The 16,624-nt window shown below is 34.3% G+C and overlaps 1 protein-coding gene across 1 annotated transcript in view; it reads left to right on the top strand.

Moving 5' to 3' along the window:
• Positions 1-16,624, top strand: part of BIRC6 (baculoviral IAP repeat containing 6) — a 177,162-nt gene that overhangs the window by 121,626 nt on the left and 38,912 nt on the right. Inside the window, 10 exon segments of the mRNA XM_006094357.3 lie at positions 1,428-1,684; positions 1,928-2,036; positions 2,960-3,181; positions 4,756-5,536; positions 7,859-8,002; positions 8,445-8,574; positions 12,338-12,469; positions 13,530-13,697; positions 14,758-14,931; positions 16,034-16,230. Coding sequence (XP_006094419.1) covers positions 1,428-1,684; positions 1,928-2,036; positions 2,960-3,181; positions 4,756-5,536; positions 7,859-8,002; positions 8,445-8,574; positions 12,338-12,469; positions 13,530-13,697; positions 14,758-14,931; positions 16,034-16,230 — 2,314 coding nt within the window.

A 16,624-nucleotide genomic window follows, 5' to 3' on the forward strand; every position in this document is an offset into this window, starting at 1 on the left:
ACAACAATGTGAGAAAAACACTGATTGGCTGCCTCCTATTTGCCCCCTACTGGGTATGGAACCCATAACCTGGGCATGTGCCCTGACTGGGAGTTGAACCAGTGACCCTTTGGTGCATGTTACAATGTTCAACCATCTGAGTCATACCATTCAGGGCTGTGGCTTTTTTTTTAGGGCTTAGGTATTTCTTTGTTGAATAGGTATCTATATAAGAACATGTTTTATTGTGTGTGTTTTTTTAAGTGTAATAGAGACAATTTTATCAAAGCAGAACCTTGAGGCTGGTTAAAATTGAGATTTATATGTGTTTAATCCTTGAGCTGATCTTATAATGTGGTATATGTGGATGGGATTCCAGTTTCTTTTTTTTTTTAATTGATTTTTTACAGAGAAGAAGGGAGAGGGATAGAGAGTTAGAAACATTGATGAGAGAGAAACATCGATCAGCTTCCTCTTGCATACCTGCCACTGGGGATGTGCTTGCAATCAAGGTACATGCCCTTGACTGGAATCGAACCTGGGACTTTTCAATCCTCAGGCCTACGCTCTTATCCACTGATCCAAACCGGTTAGGGTGGATTCCAGTTTCTTGGATTGGAGTCTAATATAAGAATATCTAGCCTGGCCGGTGTTGCTCAGTTGTTGAGTGTCAAGCCAAGCACCAAGAGGTCACCGGTTTGATTCCCAATTAGGGCACATGCCTTGGTTGCAGGCTTGATCCCTAATAGAGAGCATGAAGGAGATAGCCAGTCAATGTTGGTTCTTTCCCATCAATGTTTCTATCTCTCTTCCTCTCTTGGTAAAAATTAATAAAAACATATTTTTAAAAAGTATCCAAATGCCTATCACCAGGAATCTATTTAACCATAGAAAACCATAGAAATTGACCACATAGACCAGGGATCTAGTCTTATATGGTAATTCCTAAACTCCAGTTAGCAGAAGGGTTGTATTTGAGCTGTACAAACTAAACAAACAAACAAGGACCTGAATATATTCTTTAATTTACATTTTTCTGGTATATTTTGTTGTTTGGAAATTTTATAAACTGGTTTTACTGAAAGCTTTGCCTGATAAAAAAATTTAGGATATCTTGTTAATTCCCAAGCTGCCAAGACTTTACATTTTTTCAAGTCTATGGTCCTATACAGTTTATATTTATACACATAAGTATGTGTATATATAACAACATTTTCTGACATTACAAAAGAAGCAAGCACATAGTTTCAAAATACTATTATCACATAAATATTTTGTTTAGTTATTCTTTATTTGATAGTGCAGTATTTGAAACCTTTTTTTTAAACATAGATTGGTGCTATTTATGAAACATAGCATGCTGATCTTTAAGAAGTTTTGTTTTACTCCTGAAATAATTTGATTTATGTAAATTTATATTATAAGTCACTTTGTATTGTGTATTTCAGTATTGGATGGTTACGGTTATTACATCACTGTCTAACTCACATAAGTGATCTGGAAGGAATGATGGCAAGTGCTGCTGCGCCTACTGCTAATCTGCTACAAACTTGTGCTGCCTTATTGATGTCCCCATACTGTGGAATGCATTCACCCAACATTGAGGTTGTGCTTGTAAAGATAGGCCTGCAGTCCACTAGAATTGGCCTGAAGCTTATAGACATTCTGCTGAGAAATTGTGCAGCATCAGGCAGTGATCCTACAGGTGACAATTACCTTTGATAATTTAATTTTTACATTTGCAAAGCAATGACTTGAATTATGTCATTTGTGGTTACTTCTGTTTCTGAAATTAATTTCCATTTATGCCTTTATTATTTTTGGAGTTTGTTTTTTTGTTGCAATTTGTAGAAGAGTTATTTTTATTGAATAATTTAACATTAAATTGAGCATATCTCATTCCATTTGCTTCTTTAACAACTTTTTCCTTTTGGTTCTTTATTACAAGATTTAAATAGCCCTTTACTTTTTGGAAGACTGAATGGGCTGTCTTCTGACTCTACTATAGATATTCTTTATCAGCTTGGAACAACTCAGGACACTGGAACAAAAGACAGGTATATAATCTCATTTTTTAAATTAAGGTCACACAAACATACAATCACTTGTAGTGAATTTATTTGTAATACTTTCTCCTTATATCATTTTATAAAAGTTAAGACCATTTATTATATTGTATATTCACCTGTATAGTTTATATGATGCAATTTCTAGAGATTTTTGTGAGCATTAAATATACATTTTTACATATACCTTCCTACCCCTATCTCTCTTACCTAGAAAAAAAAAATCTGATGGTTTAAAATAGAAATTTAAAGCAAATAAAAACAAATATAGTGTTTTAAGAATGGGCAATGTATCTTTTCTGTTTCTTAAACTTCAAATCACTATTGCTTTAATCATTCTTTTACTCTCAGTTAGTGGTCCCCAGCTTCAGGGGATTGAGAGTAGAGTGGCACTTGTAAAAGGGCATATGTTGGGCTTATATTCTGTTTTCAGAGTGAAGGAGGGTGAGTGGCTGCTACTATATTAATGCATGGGAACTAGATTTATGGAACATGCTATATTGTATGTGATTCTGTGCAATGAAGAATTAGGCCCAAATTACTCCTCTAGGTTGTATGGATTTGTTGTGAGAGAAAATTTAGAAGAGATGGTGAGTTTAAGTTGTATGTACTATAATTCTAGTTATATATTTTGTTATAAATCAGGTAGGAATTAATGTTTATTTGTTGAATTATAGTTATCTCAAACATTTTCATCGGTTAAGATTGGAAAGGTTATTGGAAAATTAGAACTACTATATCCTTGTTGCTTATTATATCCTTGTTCCTTTCCCCTTCTATTTTAAATTAAAATTCATGAGAACATTTAGTATGTTATTATAAATATATTTATTTCAGACAGTGGTGATACTTACCCATATTAAATGTCAGTTATGATATAATTAGTTATTTGAATATTATTTCCTTCTTTTAAGAATTCAGGCCTTGTTAAAATGGGTCAGTGATTCTGCAAGAGTGGCTGCTATGAAGAGAAGTGGCAGAATGAGCTATATGTGCCCTACCTCTTCGGCAATAGAGTATGGACTGCTAATGCCATCTCCTTCTCATTTGCACTGTGTAGCAGCAATTCTGTGGCACAGTTATGAACTCCTTGTAGAGTATGATTTACCAGCACTGTTGGACCGAGACCTCTTTGAGTGAGTATGATTTGTGAAATTCTTTTTCTCTCCAGTACTAAATTGCTTTGGTTTTAACTTGAAATAGTATTTTATATGCTTATTGGAATAAAAATAATACTTTGAAAGTAGTAGTTAAATATAGTTAGGAACAACTTTGAAATGAGATGTTACAAAAATTTAATTTATCTTCATGTTTTAAGAAGATATATTAATGCAGTGGTTCTCAACCTTCCTAATGCCGCGACAGTTCCTTATGTTGTGGTGACCCCCAACCATAAAATTATTTTCGTTGCTGCTTCATAACTGTAATTTTGCTACTGTTATGAATCGTAATGTAAATATCTGATATGCAGGATGTATTTTCATTATTACAAATTGAACATAATTAAAGCATAGTGATTAATCAGAAAAGCAATATGTAATTATATATGTGTTTTCCAATGGTCTTAGGCGACCCCTGTGAAAGGGTCGTTTGACCCCCAAAGGGGTCGTGACCCACAGGTTGAGAACCGCTGTATTAATGGCATTGCCTGTTTTTCCAACCTAAAAGTAGAATGTAAATGTATATGCTCCCTACATTTCATAGTGTTTATCCTATTTGCACATTGACCCATCAGATTCTTTTATCTTCAATGTGTAACTGTGGACGAAAAGTATAGCTAGAAATTTTGAAAGACTTGCTATGTCAGAAGGTTTTTTTGACTAATTGTTTTTACTACTACATTTTAGACGCTTGTTACAATTGTTCTTTTGATAAGTAGTTCCCACTACCCACATTTCTTCATCATACCCAGCTAATGCATTGTTGAGCTTACTGCCTGATAACTCCTAAGTCTTAGCAGAATATTATATTTATTTTTGAAGAGTCCCATGACTGATAAAAAGTTGGGCTTTTGTCTTGGAGTCGGTCATTGTCATATTTGCCCCTACCAGTTGGTATAATCTGTGATTTATTAGTGAAAGTCACGCCCTGACTGGTTTGGCTCAGAGGATAGAGCGTCGGCCTGCAGACTCAAGGGTCCCAGGTTCGATTCCGGTCAAGGGCATGTACCTTGGTTGTGGGCACATACCCAGTGGGGAGTGTGCAGGAGGCAGCTGATCGATGTTTCTCTCTCATCGATGTTTCTAACCCTCTATCCCTCTCCCTTCCTCTCTGTGAAAAATCAATAAAATATATATTTTAAAAAAAAGTCACTAATAACTTTTGATTTGCAAAAATGTATTTAAGCCATCAGTTGTCAAATTTTATCTAAACATTTTCTTGGTATAATTTTTCATTGTTTTTTTAATGTCACTTTTTTGAGATCACAGAGAATGGTAGAAATATTTTAATATAGATCTCTTGGTTTTCTGTACTCATTTTATACTTTTATTTTACCTTCTAATTTACCTAAATACTTAATGTATATTCTGAGCAGTATTCCTGAATTCTTATCATGTAATAATATTTATGTCAAATAAACAGTATTGTTTTCATTAGAGTTTAGATTGATCTCTAGTAGAAATATTTGGAATAAATATAAGAATATATATTATATGTACGTAGACCTGATACATACACATTGCTTACCTGGTATCTTTTATTCCCCTAGGTTACTCTTTAATTGGTCCATGTCTCTTCCCTGCAATATGGTTTTGAAAAAAGCTGTTGACAGTCTACTTTGCTCAATGTGCCACGTACACCCAAGTTATTTTTCTTTGCTGATGGGCTGGATGGGAATTACACCTCCTCCAATGCAGTGTCACCACAGACTATCTATGACAGATGACAGCAAAAAGCAAGATCTTAGTTCATCTTTAACAGATGACTCTAAAAACGCACAAGCTCCTCTTGCACTAACGGAATCACACTTGGCAACTCTTGCTTCCTCTTCTCAATCTCCAGAAGCCATCAAACAGTTATTGGACTCGGGTTTGCCTTCTCTTCTTGTGAGGAGTCTGGCTAGTTTCTGCTTTAGCCACATTTCTTACTCGGAAAGCATTGCTCAGTCAATGGATGCATTCCAGGACAAACTCAGGCGGCATCATGTTCCACAACAATGCAATAAGATGCCTATCACAGCAGACCTGGTCGCTCCTATTCTTAGGTTTTTGACAGAAGTTGGCAGTAGCCATATTATGAAAGACTGGCTTGGTGGTTCAGAAGTCAACCCACTATGGACAGCACTTCTGTTTTTATTGTGTCACTCTGGGTCCACTTCTGGAGGACATAATTTAGGTGCACAACAGACCAGTGCAAGATCAGCTTCTCTTTCTTCAGCTACTACAGCAGGATTGACTGCTCAACAGAGGACAGCAATTGAGAATGCAACAGTGGCATTCTTCCTGCAGTGCATTTCATGCCACCCTAATAATCAAAAGCTGATGGCACAGGTAAGAGTGGAAAACCTGGCTTATGTTTTAGGTAATTTTAATATGTTGTCAAATAGTACTCGTGAAATTAGTTAAGAAAGGGGCATGTATTATATAAGGCTAGATGGTGTTAAAGTTTGGAATTGGGTATATTTAATGGTCTGAATTTAAACCATAATTAAAATACAGTACTGGAAAAAAACAACACACAGTACTGATATCTTCTCCTTCCTCCCCTCAACTGTCACATATATCAGTTAATCTTTTTGATGAGCTAGTGGGCAAAATCACAGAAATTCTAGCTATACATCGTGCTCTCCTCCTTTTTAAGAACTCCCCAAATATGAAGACCCCCAAAAACCACTTTAGCTGCTGGAACAGGATTGACCACTTGAAGATGATCATTGAATGCCTCATCTGTACTGAGGCATTGTGTTTTGTTGTAACCGGATTGTTACAATTATTGACATGAAGAAGATATTAGAGTAGGTTTAACATAGGAGACACCTGACAAGTCACTTTAAAACTGTAAAAGATTATTCTATTCTATTAAGTCTATGGGGCCAAAAATCTTGAAAGCTAGAATTATTTAAAAAGTAATTCTAGGCCTTGGATGGGTAGCTCAGTTGATAAAGCATCATCCTTCTATACCAAGGTTATCGGTTTGATCCCCGGTCAGGGCACATACAAGTAGCAACCAGTGAATGCATAAATGTAAGTGGAACAACAAATTGATTTCTCTCTCTCTCTCTCTCTCTCTCTCTCTCTCTCTCTCCCTCCCTCCCTCCGCCCCTTCCCCTTTTTTTTTCTATGTCTCTAAAATACATAAATTTTTAAAAGAGTAAATCTAGTGGCTTATTGCCAATTTCTGCTCCTTTCTGATTGTTTCTAGCTTCAGTAAGTTGTTTGACATAAGATGGGGCTAGTAATGCCTGCCTCAAAGATTTTTTAAAGAGAATTATTGTAATGTAATTTATGGTCTAAAGTAATTATTGGGAAACTATATCTCCTTAATGTCCCCAATTAAAATGAAATGCTTAGCCCTAATCAGTGTGGCTCAGCGGATAGAGCACCGGCCTGCGGACTGAAGGCTCCCGGGTTCGATTCCCGTCAAGGGCATGTACCTTGGTTGCGGGTGCATCCCCAGTAGGGGGTGTGCAGGAGGCAGCTGATCGATGTTTCTCTCTCATCGATGTTTCTAACTCTTTATCCCTCTCCTTTCCTCTCTGTAAAAATCAATAAAAAATATTTTTTAAAAAATGAAATGCTTAAATTACCATTGTTATAAGCAAGGCCATGAATATGGTATTTGAAAATTTGGTTTGTGCTTTTGTATAGCATGAAACTTTGTGTCCCATTGCTTTCTGGCCTAATTATTATCTTGCAGCTTCTTGATAAGGCTTGGTTCTATATCTTAAATGTAGTTATCATATACTAGAGGCCTGGTGCACGGCCTGGCCTGCAGGGATTGGACCAAAATCGGCTCTCTGACATCCTCCCAAGGGTCCTGGATTGTGAGAGGGCGATTCTCATGGTGACACACCCTGGAATTGGGCTCCTTCCTCTCTCGTTCTGGGTGCGTCACTGGAGAACCACAGCTGCCAAGTCACTGCAGCTTGGCAGCTCCTGCATTGAGCGTCTGCCCCCTGGTGGTCATTGCGTGTCATAGCTACCAGTCGATGGTCGGATGGTTATGTAGGCATATATATATATATATATATATATAGACTAGAGACCCAGTGCACGAAATTTGTGCATGGGTAGGGTCCCTAGGCCTGGCTGGCGATCAGGACTGATCTGTGGGTTGACTAGGCCTGGCTGGCGATCAGGACTGATCTGTGGGTTGACCAACGCAGCTATGGGGGGGGCGGGGGGGGGGCTTGCTGGCACCTGCCTCCTTGGCTGGCCAGGTGCCTGCGGGCTGGGGGCAGCTCCTGCGTTGATCATCTTCCCCCTGGTGGTCAGTGCGTGTCATGGCGACCAATCATTCCACCAGTCATTCTGCCATTCGGTGGAGTTGCATATTAGGCTTTCATTATATAGGATAGAATTGTATTGTAACCACATAGATATTGACCAAAGTTAACAGTAAGTTGGTTATGCTGGGTATTTATTATTTGAAAACTCTACAGTAGTAATTTCTCTTTTCCACAGAAATTTTTGTTGCACTTCTTACCTACTTCTGTATTCATATATTTTAAGATGAAATAATGTATTCTTTAGTTACTGATATGATATATTCAAATATACTTGTTAATTCACACTCTTAATTTTCTTTTTTCAGTTAAAATACAAAGGTGCAAATAAACATGGCATTTAACTTTAAATCTCTTGTCTTGCCAGGTTCTCTGTGAACTGTTTCAGGCATCTCCTCAAAGAGGGAACCTTCCTACATCGGGGAACATTTCAGGGTTTGTACGTAGGTTGTTTTTGCAATTGATGCTAGAGGATGAGAAAGTGACAATGTTTCTACAGTCTCCCTGTCCAGTGAGTATTCAACAATTAAATTAAATTTTAGTGATTAGCTGTTTGTAAAGATATTTTATAATTTCACATCAGAGTTTGCAGTAATTTCTACATTGTAATTTCTAATAAAGCAAAGTAAAATTTGAAAAACTTGTATACTTCATGATAGGACCTAAAAATCTCTGAGATAACTCTCTCTACCTAGAATAACCTAATTATATTTTATATTAGTAGAATAGTATGATTTGGGAAAAACTAACATAATATTAGGTACAATAATGCTAATGCAAAACTTGACCTACAAATTACAGGCAGATAAATATGCCATATTTAAAGAAACACAATAAACAAGTCCTTTATATTTTGTATGCATTGTTGAATTTTTAGTCTTTTATGCTTTAAAAATTTTTTTAATATGTATTTCAAATAACCACACTTTGATTTATTTTGAATTAATTTTCAGCTATACAAAGGTAGAATCAATGCTACTAGCCATGTCATCCAGCATCCAATGTATGGAGCAGGCCACAAGTTCCGGACACTTCACTTGCCAGTGTCAACAACATTATCAGAAGTTCTTGACAGGGTGTCAGGTAAGTCAGACTTAAGTTTTCTTTAACTTTATGTTATATGTACTTGGAATTTTATTACTTTTATCACTTTATTTTACTGCATTCATTCACTCAGCAATCTTTTAATGGCTAGAAAAGAACACGATATCTTCACATTATGAGGCATGAGTAAGTAGCTGAAGAAAAAATGTATAATACAAGTTAGCACCTATACTTCTTTTGGTGTGATGTGTGTTACGTGTAGCAATGACAGATGGGGTTGTTGGATATGTAGACAAGCCTTGGGTAGCCATGGATAGCCTTCTGGCTGTTTTATAGTAAGTGAATTCCAGAGTATTAGCATGGATGACAGTAATAAAAATTTACTAAATCTAGGGAATAAATGAGTGTTCAGAAGATGAAAATAAGGTAGAATTGATTGTTGACTTTATTGTTTATAATAGTTAGTGAATAAAGAAGACATAACTTTTCCCCTTGGTTTCTTAACCTTTATTTCAAAAGCTCTCACATACTGCCTTTAAACAACATTTACTAACTACTAAAAACTTACAGTTTTGATGGCAGAATGCAAATTGACTATGGATGGTTTGAGTTTATCACCAATCCTAATCAGTGAATGAATTCATGCTATTTGTAAGCACAATAGTTTGTACTAGGGTTGTAATAATGAGCAAGACACATATTCTGCCCTTCAAAGTATTTATGATCTTATGTATGTTGTTAGATTTAAAAACAAGCTGGAAACTTAATTGTTTACATTGTAATGTAAATATAAGCATATGTCTATACATTAGAGGGTGTGCTTCAGTTTTAAGCAATACTGATAACTGAAGGAAGTTAACAGTATCTCAGAAAAAAGCTGCTGATGTTCATTTATCAATTGTAAGTACAAATCTAAGCTTAAAGTAAAAGGCTGGTTTGAAGAGTTTGGGAATTGTTACCATATATAAGTGGTAAATTAAACCATGAGAATGGATGAGATTATTATGAGAAAATAAGGTAGAAAAGATCCTTTTCCAGTTTTAGTTACCGCCTCTAATACAACTGTGCATAAAATTGTAATCCTTATCTTTTTACAAATTATACAATAAAATGATAGAATACTATATAAATGTATACATAATGTTTTTTCTTATTTAAAAATGTCTGCCTTATCTGTTACAGCTACTTTTCTGAAAATTAGACTTTATAAATGTTTTTCTGACAGAGCCCTGAAAATGTCCCTCTATGATGAAGAGAAATTAGTTAAATTAAGGAGGGAAGTGGGGAAGAGTACTAAAATTCAATTATTGAGATTTCATATGTTTAACTTGATAATGGAAAAATGTTACATTTCGAAGTAATTGGAAATTTAACATTTTTGGTTTATCTTTGCTATAAAAGAATGCTGTTTTCTGAAATGGTTGGAGCATTGTCCCATACACCAAAAGGTAGCCAGTTTGATTCCCGGTCAGGGCACATACCCAGGTTGGAGGCAACCCAACTATATCTCTCTCTCCAATTGAAAAACAAATAAAAAATATAAAATGTCATATTCTATTATTATTACAGAGAAGTTCCATTTATTACCTAAAAATTTTTAAAATGAAGTGATTGTGCCACAGTACCTTGGCTGCAGGCTCCTCTCTAACCCTGGTCCTAGACAGGATACATGCAGGAGGCAACCAATCGATATGTTTCTCTCACATTGATATTTCTCTCTGTCTTCCTCTCTCTCTGCCATTCTCTTTAAAAATCAGTGGAAAAATATCCTCAAGTGAGGATTTAAAAAAAAAAAACAACTATCTATCTATAAAAGCCTAATATGCAAATTGTCCCCAAGGGAGTTCAATCAGAAGACTGATTGCTCACCATGACATGTGCTGACCACCAGGGGGCGGCGTGGAATGAAGGAAGGCCCCAGCCCGCAGCCGGCAGCCAGGGAAGGGAGGCCCTGGTCGGCAGCCGGGAGGCCCTGATTGGCCCTGATTGCTGGCTAGGCCTAGGGACCCTACCTGTGCACAAATTTTATGCACTGGGCCTTTAGTAATAATTTAATAAATCAATAAAAACATATTTAAAATATTTTTAAAAATAAAGTGATTGCTTTGGAAACACTACATCCTAGTAAAAACTCCAACAGAGAGTTATCTTGAGAAAACATTTTTTTAAAAAAATGTTGAATTTAACCTCTAATAGTGTTTTTGTCCTGTGAAAGTGTGTTTATGATCTTTGATCTTTAGACAGTATATTTTATGATATATTTACATGTGTGTATATATTTTACAGCTCTATATCCTCACCTTAGGTGACACCTGGGCTGTGCTGAGGCATGGCCTGGGAAACTCTCCAGGCAATAAGCTGGAGTAATCGTGGGCTCACGGCATACGATTTCGCTCACCCTGTATCACTGTCCTGCCTTCCTGATTCCTAGGGTCTGAAAACTATTATTTAATATATTTTCTTAATTTCTAGTTATTTCAGGTGGGAGAGTAAATCTCATCTTTGTTATTTTATCTTGGCCAGAGTGGAAATGCAAACCAAAACAATTTTAAACAGAAAGTTGAACGAACCTCTTCTTAGTGATATTTTTTATTGCTTTATAGGGGTAACACTATATAAATTCTTATTAATTAATGATCTTTACATGTTTCCTACCCTACTATGCAAGGAGTTAGTTCTATGAGTTTTTTTATTTTTATTTATTATTTAAATATTTTACTCTGACTTATGTAACTATTTTTGCCATTTTGGGTTTCTTGGTTGTTTTTGTATGTAAGTAAAATGTACTGTTTTTATTATGCATTTATTAGTTACAGTGTTTACAAAATTTTTTTATTTCACAAAAGCAGAAACTATCTAAAGGCAATCTAGTTAGGGAGAATATCTAAAAATTGAGATCACTGGGACATTTTCAGATACTTGAAAGCTGTAAAATAGGGGTCTAATCTAAAAGATGATGTTTTATCATAGGATCATTTCACCTTTCTGAGACATTATATAATAAATCATAGGATCATAATTGTGTTAAGTTAGGAAAGTTAAAAGGGAATTTATATTAATCATATCCACTTAGTGAAAAATATTTCTAATATCAGAAAAGTTCATCAAGCTTTTTGGATTTCTTAAACACTAAATCAGATCATTATATGGCCTCCATTATTTTCATGATTTCCAACAGCATGCCATATTCCAAAGTAAGGGAAGAAAATATTAATTCAGAGAGTAATAACTATCTATGAAAGTACTTGGATTTCATGTTAAAGTACTAGTAAAATATATTACTTTGCTATGTAAGTTTTCTAACTAAATAAAAATAGCGAAACAAATCTCTGTGAATAAAATTTGTTCCTTAATACTCCATTTTTAGAATAACTAAAAGTCTAATGATTTAGGATATATCTTGAGCTTGAATTTTGTATTTGCCCTTTACAGGTTTCCGTATCATTGCTAAGCCTGTTTTTTTATCTTTAAAATAATTCTTTCTTGATAAGCATGTTATAAGGAACAGATTAGATTTAGGTGGCAAGCAGATTGAACTATACCTAAAATAAAGCAGATTTTCATGGTAATGGTTTTTTTGCCTTTAGAAGTAATATGTAATATTTTCTTGAGATTGGATTTTAAGCATGCTGATTTAAGAACAGTGGTGAGTTCCAGACTTTGTCTTAAAATATTTGTCCTAAATGCATTTATCAACAATTAGTGATAATATTATATAATCTTCCCTTGAGATATTTATCACTTCCCTTCTTAATGACTTTGAAAAGCAATGTATTTTACATAATATAATATTTCCTCACAGATACACCAAGTATCACTGCCAAACTAATTAATGAACAAAAAGATGACAAAGAAAAGAAAAACCATGAAGAGAAAGAAAAAGTTAAGGCAGAAAATGGATTTCAGGACAATTATAGTGTTGTTGTTGCTTCAGGTAAGCTTTCTGTTTTTTTATAATCTTGATTTTGTTTGTGTTTCTATACAGTATAACATTTTATATTTCTAGGAATTTCATGTAATAAAGAGTATTAATGCAAAAAGCTGACTTATAATGATTCTTAATAATAAATATAAAACTATTATATCGGAAATCTGTTATTCTTTGGCAGTGAAACTTATTTTTAGTCCAAAGCTTGTAATATGTCATCAAGTATGAGCTTGTGTGAATAGTTTACATATTGCATTTCAACTTCACAGTGTACTGAGAATTATACTCTTACAAATACATTGTGTTAAGGGATTTTGTGTAACCTCGCTGTTTTTTTTAAAAAAAGCGAAATGAAAAAGTATTCGTCAGTTTTTATTTATGATATTGTGTTCATTACTTACATAAAATTAGAAAAAAAATAATTAAAAGTAAATTGGTTGAAAATGAGTTTTTGCCATTAGGTGCAGGAAGAAAAATGGCCAAGATAACTTGTAATATGGGAGGATGTATTCCTTGACATAGGTGTGATGATTTTAGTTCAAAAGACAAAGTTCACTTTACTCCTCAAATAGTAGACCTTTGTATTAGTTTATTCTATCAGAAAAAAATTAAGAACATAAGATTTCTACACATAACAAATCCATGTCTCTCTCTCTCTCTTGAAATCAGTAATACATTTAAAGACAGAAAATAAAAATAAAAAATAAGAGAGACTACAAATGTCCAAGCTCTCCTGCAGAAGAGGCAGAGCTCTGGAAAGCGGAGTGGAGGCTCCCGGCTGCGGTTAGGCTCCCGCAATTACTTTATGATAAATGGACAGCCATCTGTATCTCATAGAATACAGTAGTTGACAATATTTTTTTTTTGGAAAAAATGCAGCCCAATGTATTCGTGGAGTTTCATGAAGAACAAATAGAATCAGGAGATCAGACGTTAAATTAGAAGAAACATTTCTCTCTTTTGGCATTGGTTAGGAATGTGGTGCTTTATTAAAATATTGTAGAAAAACACTTTTACTTCATTAGTGTGTTGGCTATATACAATTTTACTGATTCTTTACTTCTAGGGCTGAAATCCCAATCTAAACGTGCTGTGTCAGCTACACCACCACGCCCACCATCCAGGAGAGGGAGGGCAATGCCTGATAAAATAGGAAGTGCTTCCTCAGCAGCAGACAATGCCAACAAAATAATTACTGTCCCAGTGTTTCACCTGTACCACAAACTTTTGGCAGGTAATGTTCACAATGATAAAACATAAATTTTAATAATCTTACAACTATATAAATCAGACGTGTAATTACCAGAATCATCATTAATCTGGTGCTATTGATGAGATAAATGAATTATTGACGTTGCCCATGAAGTTCCAAGTGAGACCATATCCTTTTAAACACCACGGTATTATGTTGCACACTTCTGCTCTACTTTCTAAATTTCACTGTTAATATGTCATAATATAATCAGTAAAATTAATATTTTAGAGAGTACACAAGTTATATAGGAAGTGTGGTGAGGCAACTTTTAAATAATTAGTTCTAATGGTAAAACCCTTAGATGTGTCATTGATAATTAAGCAGTATTTTCTCCCCAGCTAAAAAATATTCTTTGACCAATATACTTTCCATTGGTCAAGGTGATATCCATTGTGTCTCCATTTTTGTACTGTATTGTTACAAATCAAATTTCCAACTAACGTTAAATGGGTTTTCTTTCTTAGCTTTACCTGGCTGTTTATAGCAGAGGTCAGCAAATTATGGCTGGTCAACTGGATGCCCTGACTGGTTTGGCTCAGTGGATGCCTCTTTTTATAAAAAATTTTTTTAATTGAAATACATAGCTAACCCCATTTATTTATGTATTGTCCATAGCTGTTTTCATGCTACAATGGTAGAGTTAGTAGTTGCAGCACAGACCTATGGCCTTCATAGAGTGAAATATTTATTATTTAGCCTTTAATAGAAAAGATTTGCCAACCACAGATGTATAGGAATGTCTGTGTTTTTTGTTTGTTTGTTTGTTTGTTTCTATTTGCTGTGGCTCAGAAGATCTTAGTGAGATTGGTTAGCGACTAATTAACACTTTGTATAGACATCATTTATTGTTTTCACGTGTCAGAAACAGATTTTAATTTTTGTAAACTTTGCAAGGGTTGCTTTTAAATTGTTTTGAATTCGGTGTCAGAATCAAACTTCTACCTATAATTTAGTAAAAGCATTAAGTACCTGAGTAAGGTGAATCTAGTAAATGTATCCCACTTGGATTCTAGATTTAACTTAATAATGTCATTTATAGGCCAGCCATTGCCTGCTGAAATGACGCTTGCTCAACTTTTAACTCTCCTATATGACCGAAAACTTCCTCAAGGTTACCGCTCAATAGATCTGACTGTTAAATTGGGGTCAAGAGTTATCACAGACCCAAGTCTGTCAAAAACAGATTCTTTTAAAAGACTACACCCTGAGAAAGGTATGTGTATGGTACTGCTTTAAAAAGTACAGTCTGTAATCTCAGGAGGCAGGGATTTCTATTTACCTTTGTTTTTTTCTTATATTAACATAAAGATATTTTTCTTTATGACTGAGTTATTTGTAAATATAAAAAATTTGCCATTATTTCCATTGGAAATTAATCTTAATACCTTGGTATAGCATCACTTATTTTATAAGCACCTGTGCTTTAATTTTAAACTTTATTTCTGCATGAACCATGTGAATTATTTATAATTAAAGTGAGAATCTCATTTCAGGATTCAGTTTACTGATAAATTAGATAAAGTAGTATTTTATGCTCATAAACATTTTTTTCCCCTCAAACAAGTGGGATCAGACATTTTCTTACAATTTTACTTTTACTTATTTTCCATTAAATATTTCTAAATGTGCATTTTTATTGCCTATTTTTTTAATATGGTTAGAACAAAATTGATTTTTTCCCCAGTTGTTGAAAAATTCTGATTGTTTCTAGTTTTTTACTACTATAAATGCTATTTGAGCAATGATTTTCATAGTGTACATATGGTATCATCTTATTTTTACTTCAGTTTTTCCCATGATTAAAGTTCAATATTTAATTATTAGCCTTTTGTATTCTTTACTAAATTTTCCTTTTTTTTTTCAGCCCAAGATAATTTGTCTTTTTTAATGTTTAGTTGACCTCGTTATTGTGAACATACTAACCTTTCGATTTTCCTTTGTGAGTGATTCAAAGCTAAACCAGTATGGCATAATTTTTAGTTTTCAGTAAGAAGTCTATCATTATTCATTTTTTCCTAATTGAATGCTTTAGAGCTCAACATATTACTATTTGCTATGAGTATCTAAGGACTTACTTATTTAGACGATGGCACTGATACTGATCTCTGGGCCATACTTTGAGTAGCAGGACTATAGGGGGCAACTTCAGAAGTCATTTAAACATTTTTTATAGCATCTAGCCTTAATGCAGCTGTATCTGAGTAACTTAAGATATTTATTTTATTTTATTTTTTTTATTAGGGAGATGACATCTGCTTTGTAAATAAAAGAGTACTAAAGAAACAGATTTTTTCTTACCTATTTTTTAAATCTAGATCATGGAGATTTACTTAGTAGCTGTCCAGAAGATGAGGCTCTCACTCCAAGTGATGAATGTATGGATGGGATATTGGATGAATCTTTACTTGAAACCTGTCCCATTCAGTCACCATTACAAGTTTTTGCAGGAATGGGTGGACTGGCTCTTATTGCAGAAAGACTACCCATGCTATATCCAGAAGTAATTCAACAGGTAAGATAAGATTCCTAATTGAATATATCATTCCATGACAAAGCCCTTTGTTCTTTTGTTTGGCTTTTCATTTACAAGTTCTTTTCTCAGTTTTATTAAGGAAATAGATATTTTTAAACTTATATTAACCTTTTGGAAGTACCCTTTAACTTAGACTTTGAGTATTGTACAAATCTTTATGTGATTAAGATTCTGAAGAAATGTTGAAGACTGAACGTATTTGCCAAACTCATTACACTGTAGCATTTACCTTGATTTTATGGTGTCACACTGTAACATTTTTGTTTTATGATGCTTTAGGTGTGATATTAATTTCTGGATCTTACTGCAAATGGGAGAGTAAAGTAGTAGTATATACTTATGTCCAAATACATTATCTTTTCGTTTAAATTTT

Source organism: Myotis lucifugus, unplaced genomic scaffold, assembly GCF_000147115.1.
Source record: "Myotis lucifugus unplaced genomic scaffold, Myoluc2.0 scaffold_134, whole genome shotgun sequence".
NCBI classification, from domain to species: Eukaryota; Metazoa; Chordata; class Mammalia; order Chiroptera; family Vespertilionidae; genus Myotis; species Myotis lucifugus.